The sequence below is a fragment of the Betta splendens genome, chromosome 5, assembly GCF_900634795.4.
Source record: "Betta splendens chromosome 5, fBetSpl5.4, whole genome shotgun sequence".
NCBI lineage: Eukaryota > Metazoa > Chordata > Actinopteri > Anabantiformes > Osphronemidae > Betta > Betta splendens.
In genome coordinates this window covers 15,959,500-15,978,790 of record NC_040885.2, presented here as the reverse complement: position 1 = coordinate 15,978,790, position 19,291 = coordinate 15,959,500, and the positions used below count along the sequence as shown (strand labels likewise).

Here is a 19,291-nt window from a genome sequence, read left to right as displayed (position 1 = left end):
TACAGACAAATTTTCTTTTTGTCCAAGGACAGTTTTTTTATTTCCACATTTCATATTCACATTTTATATAAAGTATCAGATTGCCATAATGTCATATTGTTGACACAATTGTGAAAAACTGGCAGAATAAGTCATTTCCATTATTACAACAAGTAAATACAGAATTACACTTTTCTACTGTGTGAAATAATAATAAAGCTTGGCACTGAATATGTTCCCTGGTAATCTATTCATAGATTATTTAAGGTTAAAATACCAAATAAAATGTCACAATAAATGAACAGTAACACTAACTAAAATTGAGAACGCTGTCCTGTTAAAATATTAGAATATAAAGAGCTAAGCAAAACTAAATATGACCAATATACATATACATGTTCTTATATGAATATTAGAGGTACTGTATGTTTGTAGATTTATCATTTGTTTAAATGGCTTTAATAAGCAAATAAGTATTTTATATGGCAATATAAGTAAGACTAGGATTTCTGTGGTGTCAGTGAGACAGACGAATGTTTATCAAGTGTGTTTTACCCAAGCGTCAGCATTATACTGGGGGGTGCTCTACAGAGTGCTAGACGGTGTCCTCTGTGGCCTCTGCTGCGTTGTCTTTGTTACTCCTCTGTTCTCTGCCTCCCACCCTGCTGCGTCTCTCCTCCTCTTTCTTCTCTTTGTCGATCAGATGATAGTTGAGGCCCATCCCAGCGAACAGGAAGACACTGGACACGATGAGGAGGATTCCACAGCCTTGGTACGTGTACTTGTAATCATTATAGATGTCTTTGAACTTCCCTGTGAAGAGAAAAAGCAAATGAGCAAAATTAATAATAGTGAAAAACAAATTAATGGGCACATGTTCACATACAGTATGATGTAATGTACTTACCAAGCAGGGGCGGCCCTAACAATACAGGGCCACACTCCACAATAGTGACCAGGCCAACAGCGCTGGAGAAGCGAGAAGTTCCCACCAGGTCCATTAAGGTTTCAAAGAGCACTGAGCTCAGCCAGCCGAAGGCAAACCCAAAGAAGATGGCATAAATAATGAAGCCTGTGTAGTCGACTGAAATTGGAGCAAGCACATGACACACACCGTTGTACAACACCGAGGCAGCAAAGAAGTACTGTATTCTGGGCCGAACCCATTTGGTGTTCGCCACGATGCCCATTGACGGTCGGGCGAACATGTCAACAAAGGCCAGAATAGACAGTAGGAAAGCGGCCTTCTCCTTAGGGATGTCTTTGCTTTTCGCATAGTTACTAAGGAACACCAGTGGTGCAAAAAGGCCAAAAAACATGATAACATTGCCCACAATGTAAAGTAAAAAGCCCCGGTGCTTGAATAAGGAGAGGTCAATGAAGCTGTTGATGGTCTGCATTGCCGTCCTCCTCTCAGAGGTCTTTTCCACAGGCTTGGGTTTTGGTCCTATGGGCCGCATGAGGGAACCGGCAATGCAGCAATTAAACAACAGGCCACCGAGGATTAGGAAGCTCCCCCTCCAGCCAAACTTGTCAAAGAACCAGGTGTTTAGAGGGGCCAGGGTGGAGAGAAAGACAGGGCTGCCAGCCATGGCGATGCCATTAGCGATAGGTCGCTTCTTGTAAAAGTACTTTCCGATCATAGTGAGGGCCGGGTTCAGGTTGAATGCCAATCCCAAACCTGAAAGAATCAACGCAAACAGGATTTTTGTTAAATTCGTGGGTAAAAATAGTGAAACAGGAGTTTGTGTTTTTTCTATTCAGTACCACCAGATGGCACCAGTTCATAGTTAATAAGAAATGCTGTGAGTCATGATCAAACTTAAAAATACAGAAAGTTAAAATTAGGCACAGTACCTCCCACTACACCAATACAGAAGTACAATGCTTCAACAGTATTGCAGAAAGAGGCAGCAACAAGGCCACATCCAGACAGACATCCTCCAGCCATCATAACTGGACGACTTCCATATTTATTAACCAGGATGCTGCTGATTGGACCTAAGGAGGACGGAACAATGCAAAAACACACAAAGCACATATAAGATTTTTATTCGTGTCCAATCCTGATCACACGGCCGTGCATTTAGCCACCAGAGGGCTCTGGTGCCTCAGCTGGGGATCAGCAGAGTCAAACAACTTCAGCAATCATTTTTGTCAGTGCTGCACTGCAGTAGATGTGTTCTCGTGGCATTAATAACGCGATCTGTCAGAAAAACCATGATAGCTGTAATGAAATAATAATTCATTTGGTTTAGAGATTCGTAAAAATTGACAGAGGAATAATTTGTTTGTGAATTCTCCTTAAATGCACTCCAAACACATTTGAAGCGATTATTGGAGGAACCTCACTCCTGACAGGTCGGTGGGGGATCTGTGTGCTCGTGGGTGGAGGAGGAGGAGGAGGAGGAGGGTGCAAACATTGGAGTGTGGTTGGGGTTAAAATAGCTCCTGAATTCTTCTGGCATCTTTTCGCACGTTACATTGGGAAGACAGACAGAACGAGGCAACGGCAAATCAACTTAATATTACGCCTGCACTCTGGATTCAACATCGATTTAAGAAAAATAACTATGACTTGTAAACAAATGACTAAAGTACGAAGAGGATTGAGGTCGGAAATGATCATCTCCACCTATAGCCTAAAACAACTGGACTAAATGAATATGAGGATCCACATGGAAGACACTTCTGCCTCCCTGCCAAATCCCTGCACCATCCAGTGCAGCCAAATAGAAACTGACAGTTTTTGTTTAGAGGTTGTCCACACTCATTTGCCGGCGCGGCGCAAGACAAAGGGTTTTTAAATTGTAATGCAGGCAGCCTCCACACCAACAATGAGTTCTTTCCTTCCGCCCCGCAAGAAGAGCTGCTTAGGATAAAAAGGTTGGTGACAAACCAATGTAGAAGATTATGAATGTAATGAATCAAAAATTGAAGGAGTACAGAGGTACGCAACACGGGATTGTTAATGAACTTCCACTGCTGATGTGCTCAGAATGTTCAGCACACAGACACTGACAGCCTCCATCCACTAAGTGCACCGACTGACATATTTCTAATTACCCTGCTGCTTGCTTCCATATGCATGTATATATTTATTGCTAAACACATGCAATAATTAACATTGCAATGCCTTTTTTACTACCTACAGGAGATGAGCACATTTAAGGCTAATGCTTTATGTGCTGTGAAACACAAAACCACAAAACACTGTCATAGTGTAACTCAATATGAGCTTTAGCCGTCATATGTCACTCAGCAGCTGCTTACAGAGGTAAGTGTTGCTGAACAATAAGCAGCTCTGACTCCTTCACAGGGGAAAGTGGTTCTTCTCTTAACCAGCAATAAGGGCTTAACTTGGTTGTGACATTTTGCTCGACGCCAAGTACTTTGTCGCACGAGAGCAACTTTCCGGAAACTTGTGATGAGATTACAAAATATGTGAGTGTCATCATTTTATCACACATTAAAGAGACCTGCGGTGTTTTGATTTCAGGACAGACGGTCTTGAGGGACAAGGAGAGCTCCTTTGAACCCCATTCTCTCTGTGTTGAATATCACAGGCATGAATAGAGGCTTATCATCATCCGAAGAATGACCAGACCTTTGTGACATCAACCGCCGCCTCATTCATCTCATCCCTGCAGGAACACAACCACAACCAAGCCCCTGTTGGGCCTGTGCTCTGAAAACACAAGGGAGAACAATAAGGGGATATATGAGAGTAAAACGCCTTCATCTTCTCCAAAGACAGATAATATTCCACTTTCATAAACAACACTTCAATGGACGGAGTTGCAGTATTGTTTCAGCGCAGTAGGAAATGTTTGATTTGAGCCACAGTGCGATTCTGCGGCTTCTTTGTGGATGCCGGACGCAGTGACACCACATTTGTAAGCCTGTGTTTGAGCAAACCAGCCATGGATTCGCTTTTAAATGAACACCGCAGGAATTAATCTTTTACTGTTGCGCTAAGAGTCAGACATTGATCGGATCCATAAATCTTCTGGATGTGCAAAATGTCAAGTGCCGACAAGCAGATGCCCGGCGGGTCGCTCACCTCCGCCATACATGACGGCCAGCATGATGGAGGAGATCCAGGACACCTGACTGCTGCTCACGTTGAAGATCACCTCGATCTCTTTGAAGAACACGGTGATGGACTTGGGGAAGGCGTAGGAGAAGCCGATGGAGATGAAGGCGCCAGCCACCACCATCCAGCCCCAGCCACCCTCAGGTGGTGTGTAGCCTTGAGGACCGCCGACAGCAGGGGCCATTTTTGCTCAGCAAACTCCTCTCCTCCTCTTCAGCTTTAGAACCCTCTGCAGTCGGGATCTGTTCAGGCGAGAGCAGCGCAGCACATTACTCCGTGACTGTTGGGATTTTAGCAAAAGTTATACTCAAGTTAATTTTATAGCAATCCTATTAATATTAAAGCTGGCGTTAAATGTTTGTAAGTTCAACTCCAACAGAAGAAGCTAAATGCAATAACAAGCTGTATTTTTTAATATGGTGCCAATGAGATCTTACATCAGCTGCTAAGTAGATCGTTCTGATGCTGAGTGCTGCACTACAGCATTAACCTTCATCTCCTTGTGAGTCAGTTTAATGCCCACGACCTGTGCTTTCTCATCTCTCACACTCTAACAGGCCAAACTGGCCTTTTAACTCCTAACTCTGCTTGGTTAACTGTCACCGCGTGTTCTGACCTTTAATTACGACTCTGCCGTTAAAGCAATCAGATCTGCCTGCAATTATTTCTATAACTGGTGACAGACTTTAGGATTAAGGATGCCATTTCTGGAAGCGCTACGCTCAGAGCTGCTTTGTGTGTGTGTGTGTGTGTGTGTGTGTGTGTGTGTGTGTGTGTGTGTGTGTGTGTGTGTATTCGCCGAGCTCCCACAGTCTCCCTTTAGAGGTGATGAATAAGAGTTCATCTGCAGAGTCAAACAGCTTACTGTATTGTTTACACAGGGGAGACTATCAGGAGAGAACATTGATCAAACCATGAACACAAGTTGAATTTACACAGCTCAATAAGTCAGCGCTGTGCTCAGGAGTGGGTGATATAGTGTTTTTCAGCCGAGGACGACTTGATTTGGTTGATGAATTGGTTTAGCGCTTTCAAAACTTATTGGATTAGCCACTAGTGCGCAGCAAGTATTGAATATTTAATGTGCACTTTTTGCACTTTTGTTATTGAGCTGGGATTTTAGATGCTGCTATGCAGCTGTAAATGTGTCTTCTGCATTACTCCACAAATTCAATAGATGGTGGAGAATCTTAATATTCAGAGACATCGTGGGTCAATTTTAATTTCAATGTTTTTTATTAAAATGACAAATGTATAGTAAATGAAGCAGGCACATTTACACATAAAGTGTTCCTTTATATACTGACTGTGTTTAGATCATGTTTGGCATTTGGTTTCTTAAAATTAATTGCTCTGTACTAAAACAAACCCTAAACATTATGCAGCTTATTTGTTTGTAACCATAAATGTTACGTGCACACAGTTGTTAAAACTAGATTTGGAGGTTGTGGTGAAGTTCCAACGTTGTGGCCTCCTGTATTTGTTCTAAGCCAGGCTAAGCATCTAATCTGCAGCTGTGACTGAACATGCAGACATGAGACTGATTATTTATTCGTGCCAATCTGAGAAGAAACACACTAAACTGCTAAAAATATCTAAAGTAATTCCTTTGCAGAATTTATGTTTTTGTTTTTTTTACTAGGCAAGTTATTGAGCAATCCAGCCTGTATCAAGCATTGTTTCTCTTTTTCTGGCTTTACGGTAAAATCCCAAGGTTAAACCCTCAGGTTAAATCAGTGGAACAACAAACATTTCTGTTTGTGTTACTGTATTATACTCAAAGTCCGGTAAACTGTTTTTCTAGTTACTAGTTGGATTTTACATTGGGTTTACTACAGTACATTCAGGTGTGAATGTGTGGATTACTTTGCCAGCTGAGCGTGTGATAAATTAAACAATGCTCTGGATTTCGCCTCACGTCTGTCACCTTCGCAGCCATGAAAACAAACAAATGTTTAAAGGAATATTGTTGACTGAAAATAGTCACTACACATCTACAAAGCAATGTCTCAGATCCTGTCGGGGCAGTGGGCCGGAGAAATGCTCTGTACAGGGAGCAGAGAGCAGCCACTGGGTTTCTATAAATAAAAAAATTCAGCAGTTGACATTAAATGACTAATGGAGGTAGGAGTTAAGATGGACATATCTCCAGATACAACGTTAGAACTGCAGAAGTAATGAATAACATTGATGAATTCATACTAATGATGGATCGCTTGGATCTAAAAATAATCCAGTGAATATTACTAAATCAATTCATTTATTCCAGCCGGGAGAAGGAAACGAAGAGAAATGGTCAGAGGTGCCTAAATAAAGCAGCTGAAGTGGGCAACAGCTCACAGCAGGCTGGGCTCAGCACAGAGACACTGGATGAGAAGCAGAAATGTCAAACAGAAAACCTTTCTTGGAAAAACTTTGCATAACGCGGATCCTTTGATGATTAGCGCTTGTTCGCACTGAAATAGCTGCTGCATTATCCAAGCGCTGCGTTCAAGTGCCCCATGTCTAGACCTCCCTCACAGAGAGCCAGACGAGCTCCTGCTCCTCTTGTTGCACTCGCTGTCTGGACTCAGGCAGCTAATGAACACAGCAGTTTACATGGTTGGGTAATTTGTTCTGGGCCTCGTCTGACCCTCAAATTATAGGAGTAAATTCTAAATGAATACAGGATGGTAAATATCTGCATGGGGGGAAACTGTGCAGACAGTGAGACGTCTTTCATGAATCAACTTCTTGTGCAGGTAATTCTTTGCCTGTGTCTGTGTCAAACATCTTACCTTGGCAGGAGCTCTCGAACGCGACCAGAGGAGCTCGGCAGATCAGCGGCGCTCTCGGAGGCACGTTAGCACGCCGCAGACATCATTGGATGTGACTGAGCGCCTCTGAATATGCATGAAAGAAAAAAGGAATCACCGCACACGGCTCACGGACGCTCCAGAAGTGATCTGTGGGTCTGTATCCACTGTGACAGTCCAGGAGTCGCCAGTGGCTCCGCAGCCCCACTTCATCGGCTTCCAGTGACTAAAGTGAAGCTGAAAAGTTAAAGTTACCCGGCGCCCGGATCAAACAGCTGGACGACGGGGACGCTGTGGTGCTAAGCGGTGGGGTCAGTCAGGCTCTTATTGGCTGCGGGAGGCTCACTGCTGGGCCCCGACAACGCAGTCTCCTCCCCTCTGTCATGTGCTGAGCTCACACACGAGGTTGGAATAAGTCACGGGCTGTTTCTGCAGCGTGTGTCGCCTAAGAGGATGTGAGGTGCCGTCTGCGCGCTAAGAGATAAGATGCTTTCTGACACGCTTGCTTCCTGCATCAAGCGTTATCAGTGCTATTCGATTGGATATTATTATAGAAGATTTAATTCCAAGAAGTACAATGTGTTGAACAAGCGACATTGTTAACCCCGAACACGCGGGAGAAAGACTTCTGTCTGAGCCTTTCTCCTAAACTCCGAGGACACATTAATAAATCTGAATAAGGCTTGGGAAAGGAAATACTCGAGTACTGAGGTTATTGAAACAGCTTGTACTTCAAGACTGCTCTCGAACACTTGACGTTCTTGAAACATTACTTCTTTGTCTTGTTGCTTTATGTCATTGCTCTCATTTTTGTGCCCCATTCAAGATTTTTGTAAAATACAATGAAATACAAAAAGTGCTTTGACTTGGGTTTGGCATTTATTCACAAAGCATGAAATATAGGAGTGGACAAAGACACTTTCCTTTGTGCTCAGCGGGTCCCTATCGCTCCCATGCATGCACACACCTTGGCCCCCACCGGCCTTTGATGGCGAAAAACCAGTCTAAACTCCAGGTCGCCACTCGCAGAACTGGCAGAGTCATCAGTGCGATCGATCTACCGTATCTAATTAACCGATTCCAGAGATCCTAAGGAAAGCAGATCTTAGGACATATTTGCATTTGTGTTTAATCACAGTCAGTGTTAGGACATTAGCATGTTGAACTAGCACGCAGCTCAAAGCGTCTGTTGGATGAACGGAGCCTCGTGTCTCTGACCGCATCCTTCGTGTGAACTGTGGGGCTCGGAGCCGCCCCGTCTCCATCTTTGTCTCACTAAACGATCCCTCTGGAGAAACAACACTTCCGGTCATGCAGCTGATCCGTGGAGTCGATCCCTCTCAGCGAGCCAGACAATGCCCCTTCTCCCTCCAGCCACATCCCGTAACGTGGAGGTGTCTGTGGCCTACGTGAGGGACCTGCCGTTGGCCTGGGAATTAGTGGCTCTAATCCTTTTGTGTAAACAGTCAGGAAGCACAGAGGTTTCTTGCATTAGGGCACGTGTTCCAAGGGGTTTGTTTACTAATCAGGCTGCAACTGGTTCTATGGATTGCTACAGCAGCCGCTGAGTATTGTTTCTAGATTGCAACTGGCAAGAGCCGCACAAGAGGCGTCAGCAGGAAGTGAAGGAACAAAGAGGCCAGTAATTGAACTGACCTGTAGTTTCTATGTTAGACACTGTTTTTATCCAGATTAATAACTACTTTTGGTCCTGGCGACTGTATAATGTAGGTATTTATATAGTGAGTGTTCTCTAACACTGTTGTACAGTATAAATGCTCAGTTCATGCTGCATAGCCAGTGTTCTCCACCGTCTCACACTGCTTTTATACAGCGGACAGTGTTCGGCTCAGTTTATCTGATTACATTTGTCTTTTAATAGGTGCAGTAAAAGCAGGAGTAAAAGCCGAATCACAGTATGTTTAGAATAAGGTGAACCGTGCGACACACTCAAAGGCAGCGCACAAAGCTGGATGATGGTGTAAGTAGGGCTGTACAGGACCAGCAAAGGTGGCAACGACAAGAGTAGAAACAAAAGACGGCTGATGATTTCATTGGCACATCTGGCCAATAAGAGATGTCCAGATGTGTGAAGTAGTCGGCTGTGGGTGATAGAGGTGCGTGATGAGTGGAAGGGACAGAGAAGAGTGTAGAACGTTGCATAATTATTATTCATCCTTAATTCAGAGTTCCTTTCTCCCAGAACCGAGGCCTGACCTGCACCACGGCTCAGAACCACTGCAGTAAGAATCCTTACAGCATTTCAGAGGGATTAAAATTGATTAGTTCAGCTATGTGTAACACAGCTCCTGTACAATACAATAAGCTGCAGCATGAGCGGTATACGCTCTCCGTCCAACTAGGACATTCTCAGTCAACACGCAGCGCTGCACTTCCTTTGTTCATCACTGTGACTCATTTTCCGAGGAGCTGCCTTGTTTTCAAATGCGAGGCTTTGCCGTTTGCCACCTCGCCGGCGTGTGACTCTTCTTTTTACTCAGACATTACTACGTAAATTCAATCTGACGCACAGTAAACAAATGGCGAGCAAAGTTTGCTATTTCACCAAAACACCGGCTGCATAATCATGGATGAAATAAACTGTGCACGGATCCCTGTTTCGACTTAGTTGGATGCGATCGAGCCGCAGAATCGAAACGCACGGGTCAAAGGTCAGCGACGATTTCCTCTCGCCCAGGCAGAGGGGGCAGAGATGGAAGTGGAGTAAATCCTGGCTCGCTGAACTAAGACAGAGCAAATGTCACGGTGAGGGCAGCGCGCTGCAAAAGCCAATTAGCTGCTACACACGAAGAGGAAAACATCTGTTTCGTTTTACGGCCGTAGCAACAGGAAAAACACGGCAGAGACCGAACCAGGCAGCATCCTTCAGCCCAAAGCAGACTCACACTTCAACCATCCAGCTCTCGCTCTGGAAGGATGTTTAGAGGACGCTGGTCTCATCAGTGGTTAAAAGATGCGACCTCTGTCTGCAACCACACACTGACACTGCTAGACTATGACTCTGATGCAGCTGATCAAACTGGACCAGCACCAAAGCCCTGTTTCATAGATGTAAGGTACTGATGCGATGATGAGGATGGTGATGATGGTGATGATGGTGATGATGATGATGATGAAGAGCTGGTGTCATTTTGTAGATAGTGGGCAGAGTTTGACGGAGCAGTAGCAGCACCGTGTGTGGGGCATTTCATCAGCTGACAGTCATCGTGGATTTCTTTTATGCATTGTTACAGGCCAGAGCGCTTTTCAATGTTATCGCATGCTGAGACGCACGCGCTGCCGTCACTGAGTCACTAAGTGGCTGGTGAATGGTCGGGAGATTGTAGCGCCACAGCCTCTATTTTGTTTAAATAGTTCAGTCACATGAGTTGTGTTTTGATCCTTTGTCTGTGGAGACACGTCCTTCCTGTCTATCGCTCCATATTCTCCTATGGAGCACTTCAAGCACTCCTTTGTGATAACGCATATCTGGCCGCACACTACTTCCTGCCATGAGAGCATTAACCTCAGGTCATTACAACTAGTGCTGAACATGCATGTCTGCGAATGTTCAGCCCTGGATGCATCACATTCTGCTTTCTTTGACGAGTCTGTTCGGCCGCCAGATGTTTTTATAGACAACTTAAGTTATACAGATGTTGATGTTACATGTAAATGTAAGGCTTGTAAAAACCCTAAAACATTACATTTACTGTAATTATGGAATGGGAGTGAAATTTTTTGTTTATATCAAAATAAAGTAGAAAAAGTTTTTAGCTGCAAATATTTTTATAGCTATTAATATTTAGTATGAAAATATGTCTGAATTTGATCTCTTGTAATTTTACTAAAATACATTTTTACATAAATAATTGAAATATTGCTTTTTGCTTCCTAAATAAGGGATCATGTACTTCATCATGAGGATCATGAGGTTAAGTATCACCTGGTTTTACTAACTGATTTCCTGGAGTTTCGTATTAATGTTTGACCACAGAGCTCAGATTTGTTTGGCAAAAATATACTATAAGTTCGGAGACTGTACTGTATGTTTGACGCACATCAAACACTCGGCAGAGAAGATTCCTGTGTAAACAGATAAGGCACCTGTGGAGCCGTATGTTGTGTCAACTCAGGGGTCCCATTGTTGGATGGAGAAGCGTTTAAGGAAATGATGCGAGGACCCCACAACACACGTCCCACTGTGGAGAAGCAGCGCAGGTTCTTTGGAATTCTGGTTCCTGGTCACTTTAAACAACAGCTAAATGATTGTTCATGAAGAGTATGAAAAACAAAAAGCAAATGAGCTTCTTATACATATTTAAAAACTTTACCTTTTTCTCACTTGTGGCTATAGACGCATCATCTGATGAGACATGTGCTGCTTGTTCTGGTCAACACTTAAGGCAGAGGACAAGTAAAAGCATTAAGGGACTTATGTTTTAAGACTGTGGAAGCTTCATCTGTTGGATGCTTTTTATGAAAGGCAGCATGAAACCTGCATCACAATCAACCTTTTCTCTAGACATAGATAACAAACAAAGATAATGAAGAGTCAGTTTTGCTGGAGAGCAAACGTCTGCTGAGCAGCATGTGCGCGTGACCCTCCACTTTGAGCGGGCGCGTTGGTTTGTGTGTTTATTTACTTGCGCTCATGCTCCCTTTATATTCATATATATTTTTATTCGCATCTCCATATTTAAGGCTGTATGTTTAGGGCAGAAACCCAAAAGGGTGGATTAGAGAAGGATTTCATGTGCAGTTAGGTTTGAAGTCTAAAAGGCTGAACATGTTTGAAGGAAAACACTCTGGAGGGTGAAAGACGCTTTAGTGTAGTTTAGCGTCTTTACAAAACATATCTGCAGCCCAGTAAAACACGTAAAGGGACGCAAGGGTGGAGCGGTAGCGCGATAGTGACGTCAACAAGTCAAGAACGTAACTGAACGGCTTTTAAAGTAAAATCCTGCCGTTTGCGAAACGCTGTGAATTACTGAAGGCTCTGAAGCAGCGTCTCTGGTCTCTTGCCTTGGAAGACGGAGACAAGAGGCGCGAGGATGTGAGCTGAGCCGTCAGCAGCGTCCTGGAGGCCTGTGACTGCCTTCAGGCCTTCATAGCATTTCTAAACCGCGCGCCTCCTTGATTCCAGGCGTTCTGTGTTTGTTCCCCTCCAACCCCTGTGGTGCTGCAGCAAGGTGGCTGCAGTCATTATTGGAGCACGGGGGGCAGCGAGTCGGGGGCACGTGGGCCGGAGCTGCAGCGCAGCAGCAGGAGAGCTGCTCGGCTACTTTGTCCAAACATCACGGAGAGCTGACCTTGAGGGGAATGGGGGAAATTGACAGGGGGGAGAGCGGTAACAAGGGCCAGCCATATATCAGGCAGGCAATTTGGAGCGGTTTATCCGATGAGGGTCAATTCCTGCCGCAGCGCCATAGATCAGAGTTTTCAAGCTTGAGTGTGCCTCCGTGGATAGCGGCTGGGACAGATCCATTTTTGAATGACTGGGCGGCTGATCAAGCTGCAGCAAATCACCCGCGCTAAACATAGAAGAGTGGGGTAATCATGACGATTTGTGACGCCAGAAAACGAGCATCAGCAGATTTATCGGCCGTTATTTGTGGAGTTCCTACTCTGGCTCGGGTCCAACTCAAATCTTTTTAAGAAGCAATTTCACAATGTTCCCTTCAATTACTGTACATAAGGACACGAACAGCATATTATCCAGAGGTTACAGGCATTAATGGTATTATTATTGCCAGTGCTAAAATTGAACACCCTCATTTGTGACCACAGCGGATTCCTCCATAGGGCCAAGGATACATCAAAGATCTGTACTAAATCTGTCAGCGCTGTGGTGGGACGCCGGGAGACAATCATCTCACAGATACCTTTCCTCTGTGTCTGACCTTTTCTATAGCTGCTTCTATTTTGGACCACTGTCAGATGTGCACTCTGAGACCGTCCAGATGGCAGCTTTGTCGAGTAATAAAATTTGAAAGACAAGAGCATGTTATAGCCGGAGACTCTGTGGGGCAGAGCTCCATCTGAGGCTGTGATGAGCAGCACAAGAGCATCCACTTAATTACCTTCACCTCCTGTGCGGCCGGCGCACGGGGCCCAGTTCAGGTGCTCTGCAAGTGGAAAGTGACAAGTTAATGTAATGAACATGGTGAGTTATATAGGACACGCACATGCAAAGCGCCTCGGCCTCTGTGGAGCAGCGATGCTCCTGAGCGGAAGCAAAGGGTGACTCGTGAACTTGATAACGCGTTGAGTGAGGACCCCTGGTGGACAAAGCTCTCACTGCACCATAATTTAAACAGCTTTAACGACCGGGGGAGATTTCAATAATTTGCCCTGTTGAATTCTAGTTACACATCATATCAGTCTTAAACACATGGATTAATCTTTGCACGTTATTTATTTAGTGTTTGTTCTCCTCTTTATACTGTGCTCTAAGCACATTATGGATTTCTTTTACTTTGGATTCATGCTCTGCTACTTCTCTCCAGTATAAAAACAAGGACCATGGTCTATTTTGATTAAGACTAAGCCTAGAGTTATGCCTCTTACCTTGCAGGCCGATTGGGGCTTTGGGGGAAATGATAACATACAACATCCTTTTAATGATAAATCCTGTATGTTTTGTGTTGAAGGCAAATGTGTGGTTACACGGCCATTTTTCTTCTGACAATTCCTAGGAACAGAGTTAAGAATAGTCTTTGGAAGATATTTAGAAATGAGGATCAGTGTTTCTACAATCCTCAGGAATTCTATTCAAAACTAGACATGGCCTCCTGTTCATGGCAGTAATTAAAAAAAGTTGTAGGGATCCACAGTTTGAATGCCTGTAACTTTTATGGCAGTCCATCAAACAACAATGCCGCTGCATCCTCACAGCTCTGCTCCCAGTGAGGATTAAAAGTGAACTTAGCTGAAAAATGTCACCCCATCTCCCTGCTCCTACAAGTGCTGTGTAGTTTTAAACCTTTTCTGTCTTCTTACAATTCAAATCCCATCATGGTGTGACTGCTCAGGTCAATGACTCATTTATTCTAGTTATGGCTTTCACTGCATCCATTAGTGCTTTTGCGATGCTTTGCCTGCATCGCGAGCATTCATCTCAGGTTTCACAAATCCATTTATCCATGACTTCATAACTACACAGCTCTGTCAGCTGCAGGATGTAAGTATATATTCTGGCTGAAGCCTAATAAAGGCACAACAGAACGTAATCGGTGCCAGATATGGGATGTGTAGGTGAGTGCGGAGACTTAGGTTGCAGTAGGTTCCCTGCTGATAGCGTACAGTAGAAACCCTGTCTCCCACCACGTAGCAGATATACGACACAGTTGACGATGCACTTCTGCATCTTATCTGCGCTCTGCTCATTTTCCGCTTGAAGAAGACGGGAAAATTGACTTCGAATTGCTCCATGCAAAGCAGCTGCACCTTCCGCTCAGGCGCTTCGACGCGCGGCACATGCACCGGGTTTTCAACCGCGTTGGTCGCTGTAAATAAAAAGCACCAGCGCCTGCTCTCCCATTAATATACTGGGGTTTGGCTGCAGCTCTCGTCCCACAGAGATGCATAAATAATGCTGCGTGTGCTCCAGTAAAATAATGGATTGTGCAGCCAGAGCACAACCTTGAGCCTTGTCATGCAACGCAGTGTGTTGACTATTTAGAGCGGGTGACGCAGTTGTTTAAGTTGGAGCGTCTGCTGAAGTTGTTGGTGTAATATAAACTCCAATATGAAGCGATCCCCTGTTTAATTTGAACACTCGACTCCTTACACCCCACGTCGCAGCCCTCCGCATTTGATTAAGAGCCGGAATGTGGCAAAACGCTGCTGTATCAATTTGTACCAGTGCATCCTCTTCAGCTAAAAAAGCACTAGTCGGGCCCAACACAAGCGCATCCATCATAATAACTTAATAGCATTTTTCAGGGAATAAAAATGGTAATTTTCAGACAAGCCAAGTGTAAACAAAGTCTTGAGAAAGTGGAGATGCCTGTAATACAATTTCATTTGCATTTCATACATCTCATCCCGTGACAGCTTCATACAATCCTTTATTCCTGCCCTACAGAACTTTCTCTAAATGCTAATTATGCCTCAGCATCACAGGCTTTGTCGGTGAAGGTATGTAAGGCCCGAGCCGTGAAAAGCTCCTGATGAATAATTAATTGGTGCCACTGCAGTTAGAGGATAATTTACCTCACCATTTCACAGTGATTTTATTAAGGACCAGCGCTGCTTGGCCATGCAACTTGAAAGCCATGCAATATTCATCAGAGGAAAGATACACGGGACAGCGGCGCGTAGCCCGAGGATTTATTTGGCAAAAACAACGACATAAACAAATCCCACCTTCTTGTAAAAGGCTGGCCTGCTCCGCAGCCTCTCCAGCCTGTGCCGGGTGGATTCGCGGTAACCTTTCTGCAGGAGGCCAAGCGGCTGGAGAGGAGCCGTGCTCATTCCTCATAATGCCACCGAGGCCTCCAGGGAAGGAGGCGACAGCACCGCTGTGCCAAGCAGGGGAGCAGTGAATGCACCTCCATGATGTCCAGCACCCACACAACGGACTGTCTGAGCCAAACGCACAGTGGGACTGGAGCTGCTACAACCTGTGGTGGTCATAGTCCAGATTCTGTTGACAAACGGCTAAAGTCCCTAAAAACGCTAGAATCAATTCCACCCTATTAAATCAAACAATAAAATAAAACATTCAGATTCTTTGTGTCTGTTCACCTTCTTTGGAGGAATTTTCCAGAATAAAATCACTTACTGTTTAATCTATAATTTAAAAAAAAGGAATCACAGCTGCCGAACACAGCATTAAGTGCAGCTTTGGTCTGACCTGCTCCGGTGAACAAGCCAAACCCCTCATAGATTGAACTCCACAGGCTGCAGCTGGCAAACATCTGTATGCAGGCAGGAAAGGTTTGGAAGGCGGGGGGGATGAAATATTCATCAGCTGCTGTCTTTTGACAATAAAGCTACATGACAATAGTCTCACTTTCAAATGTCTGGGGTGCACAAATCCAAGAGGGAGCTTACCTTACATAATTTCTGCTTGTTTCATTCAGAGCTCAAATGCCAAAGCAAAGCAGACACTGGGAACCCAGCAGCACAATTAAAAGAGAGGTTCGTGAATCACCGGGATACAAACTCTTCCCTTATGAAACTTACCTTTACAGGAAAATACCATGAATATTAAATTTAGCTTCCTTCGAGCGAAGACCTTTGTATGAAAATGCAGAAGAAGCTAAGTGTTCAGGTTGGATTATAGCTCATGGCTTTGCACAGCTTGATGATGTCAGGTGTAAAACAGTTGACCCAACAATTGGATTTGACTGAGCATAAAAAAAGCTGTTAATGTTGAACCTGTAAGTGTTTAATGTCTGAAACCATCTATAAAACCTCTCAGTATCTAATGTTACCAGAAACGTTGGCTGATAGTTTAGCTGTGATACTGTAAACGTTCAGATATTTTAAAGGTCATTTTTAAAAGTCATATTATTATAAACACACTTTCCCTTGAAGAAAAAAAAAACGCTGGCCATGAAGATAAATATTGTAGAATTGTGCCCAACTCCACAGGCAGCCGGTACATGAACGCAGCACGAGACCTGGATGTGGAGTCTGAGCAGGTTGTCGCTGAGCGGTGTCAGCGCAGAGCAGGGTTTACTGTAGCAGGAAGCCCTGAGGGGAAGCGTGTCAGTCAGCCTCACAAGCACCCAGGTGAAGGTTCGGCGTCATTACAAAGACAGCGTCCAAGCTTCGGTGTAGCCTCTATTCTAAACACCAAATCTGTCTGTTTTGTAAAGTTTTACTTATTATCAGTTTCAAGTTCAATTCAGAAAGAACAATACTAGAGTTTATTTGAAAGGAAAAGACCTCAAAATATTTCTATTTGTGCCTCAGCTGCACGGAATTAACACACATGAGAAGAAGTTATTACAAATACTTGCTTTTAAATTGTGTGTTGGACGCGTTTAGGAAGAAAATTAACATGGTTTGAATCAACTATAAAACTTGTTTTCTTAGAAATGTAAGAGATGTGCGAACGAGAGGCTGGTGATAAATGTGACATCATCTATAGGCAATCTGCGGCTCCTTTGTGGCTCTGCTTGGGGAGCAAAGATGCTTTAATTAAAAGGTCATGTACTGCTGGCTGGAGTCAGCGCTGATGCAAAACCCACATATTATCCTGCAACTCCAACCCTGCTGAGCGCGGGGCAGACGACGGCAGCGCGGCGCTCTCGCTCGTGGCTTCTTTCTCCACAAATCACAAATGTTGACAAGAGCACAGACATTATCGCATCGTTTGATAATGACGACAGCTTGCTCTCTGCACCAATAATGTATGTGCTCCTCAGTGCCTTCTCCAAAGAGGCCTTGCTCATCAGTAATGCACAAGTTGTTTGTGCAGAAAAACTAAAACGCATACAACTGTATCGTGCGTATTAAAGGACAGAGCTTTCACAGAGCGATGATGTCGCTGAGGGCGATGCCTGGACTGAGTGTTGTCATAAAGACATCTCATTAAGCCGGACACAGACAGAGGCAGTGGAGGTACAACACACTTTTAGGACGGGTGATTCGGCCTGTGAGGTGGTTACTGGGGAAAGCCGCTGTAGTCAGAATTGGATATTGATCCTCGCGGGGTAACAGCGTGGAGCGGGTAGCAGCTGCTGAACTGTGACGGCCTTGGAGAAATTCACTCATTCACACAGACCTTCCTGGTACCTGCTGCTCAGACCACATGCCCGCACCGCACAGCTGTGGCACACTGAGCCCAAAAGCTCTTATTAAAACACCTTGTGTCAATGTAATATCCTCAGGATCAATAATAAAACACCAATTATCTCAGGGATCAACTATGGAACACTAATTAAAAATACTTCAGCTCACTAGTAGCTTGTCTGAGGATCTAAGCTTTAGGATGTCAAACTGGGAAAAGATCATAATTTAGAATAGTTGAACTGTATCACATGGTCCTCGTTTGATCTGTGTCTGGGAAAATGGCCTGACATATGGAGACGCTCTGTTCTATTGTTGCCTGACATCAGCATGAAATGACTTAAACTTTAACTGTTGGTTGAAACAACCTGTCGATTGAAACCTCGGTAAACGCATGTGAAACACCGCAGCAGCAGCGCAGAAACTGTGGCGTCGACTTACTTTTTGTTAAGTAAAATGGAGCAATCATCAGAATCAAAGGCAGCGCCGAGATCAAGAGGGATTAAAATAGAGCAGACCTCAGCACTGGCTGCTGAGAGCACATCATTAGCGAGTTTACGGGCAGTTGTTTTGGTGCCGTGGAGCACTTTAAAGTTGGATTGATTAGAAATGAAATGCTGTTATTCCTTAAAGCAGATACTGGGGGAGAGAGCAACTCTTCAAGCCTCGGATCAAAGAAAAAAGTCTAAAGTGTGGAGCATAAGTGGACACACAGTGGTTTAAATAATGCACAGATCATCTGGTGCAGAAATATAAAAGCAAAACAAAGATGGAAACCAAAAAAACGAGGTGTATGACAAACATTAACCATACTAACTATCCAGAAGGTGGATAAATGATCCCGGCTACCATTGCAAATTAGCATTAGCATGCTAACATTTGTTTCTTGTTACATACAGTAAATAGCTGAGGTTTATTAGTTTAGGTGTTTTTTTCCAACTGACGACATCAAATCAAAGTTAAAGAGTCACAGCTTAGAAAATGCTTCACAACCACAAATCCAACCTCGTCGGGACGCCAAAGGAAACGTAAGAGGATCATCGATATAAATAAGGTTTATTCTCTGGGGACCATAAATAACCTAACATTTCATGGCAGGGACAAAGTCGTACCTAGAAACCAGTGATCCAATGATTCCAGCACGCAGAAAACATAATAAAAACAATAACATAAGTATTATATATTGAAAAAAATATATATTCCGTCCTGAATAGAGAGTGTGGTGTGGCAGAAGCAGCTGCTCTGAGGTAATTGTTTGTTTTTTTTATTCAGAATAAATTGAAAATCCCAGGGCACAGAAGTTCTTTCACGGCTGGTCACACATGATTTTCTGAACAGACCTGTGTGACTGAGATACAACACTATCCAGCTGACTACGGCTCCTCGGCTCTGCTAAGTTTATAGGACACGGTGCCAAGAGATAGAGATTGATGATAGCATCTGATGCAATTTACTACATGTCCAGGGTTGCTGGTTCGCATTCTGTGCTTAATGGTGAAAGTACAGATTTCAAAGAAAATCTCCTCTGAATCTGTCAGCTGGAATTGAACTCTGGGCTTAAACAGCAAAGCCCCTGGATTGGATTTCTTGTTTATCGGCGAATGCAGATGGAAAAATTCATAGGCTTTGTGTTTTGTGTATACAACAACTGTTTTTATGCTCGCTGGAAAGAGAA

The 19,291-nt window shown here is 44.0% G+C and overlaps 1 protein-coding gene across 2 annotated transcripts; it reads right to left on the bottom strand.

Moving 5' to 3' along the window:
* Positions 1-10: 10 nt before the first annotated feature.
* On the bottom strand, positions 11-15,472 carry slc16a1a (solute carrier family 16 member 1a). Of its 2 annotated transcripts, XM_029149772.3 has the most exons (6): positions 15,241-15,472; positions 12,954-12,998; positions 4,043-4,317; positions 1,837-1,980; positions 887-1,660; positions 11-792 (listed from the first exon to the last, which is right to left on the bottom strand). In XM_029149772.3, exons 3-6 carry the CDS (start codon positions 4,257-4,259, stop codon positions 575-577), a joined length of 1,353 nt encoding a protein of 450 aa, XP_029005605.1. In that variant the 5' UTR covers positions 4,260-4,317; positions 12,954-12,998; positions 15,241-15,472; the 3' UTR covers positions 11-574. The 2 variants fall into 2 exon arrangements, with proteins under 2 accessions (XP_029005605.1, XP_029005601.1); XM_029149768.3 differs by lacking the exons at positions 12,954-12,998; positions 15,241-15,472 and adding an exon at positions 6,853-10,149.
* Between the last annotated feature and the right edge of the window lie 3,819 nt (positions 15,473-19,291).

Excerpts from the sequence above, each read along its gene's own strand:
- slc16a1a (XM_029149772.3), bottom strand. The coding sequence starts at position 4,259 with ATGGCCCCTGCTGTCGGCGGTCCTCAAGGCTACACACCACCTGAGGGT. Across the intron at positions 1,981-4,042 it reads GGCCGTCATGTATGGCGGAG|GTCCAATCAGCAGCATCCTG; the intron begins GTGAGCGACCCG and ends CGTCCTCCTTAG. Across the intron at positions 1,661-1,836 it reads CTGTATTGGTGTAGTGGGAG|GTTTGGGATTGGCATTCAAC; the intron begins GTACTGTGCCTA and ends TGATTCTTTCAG.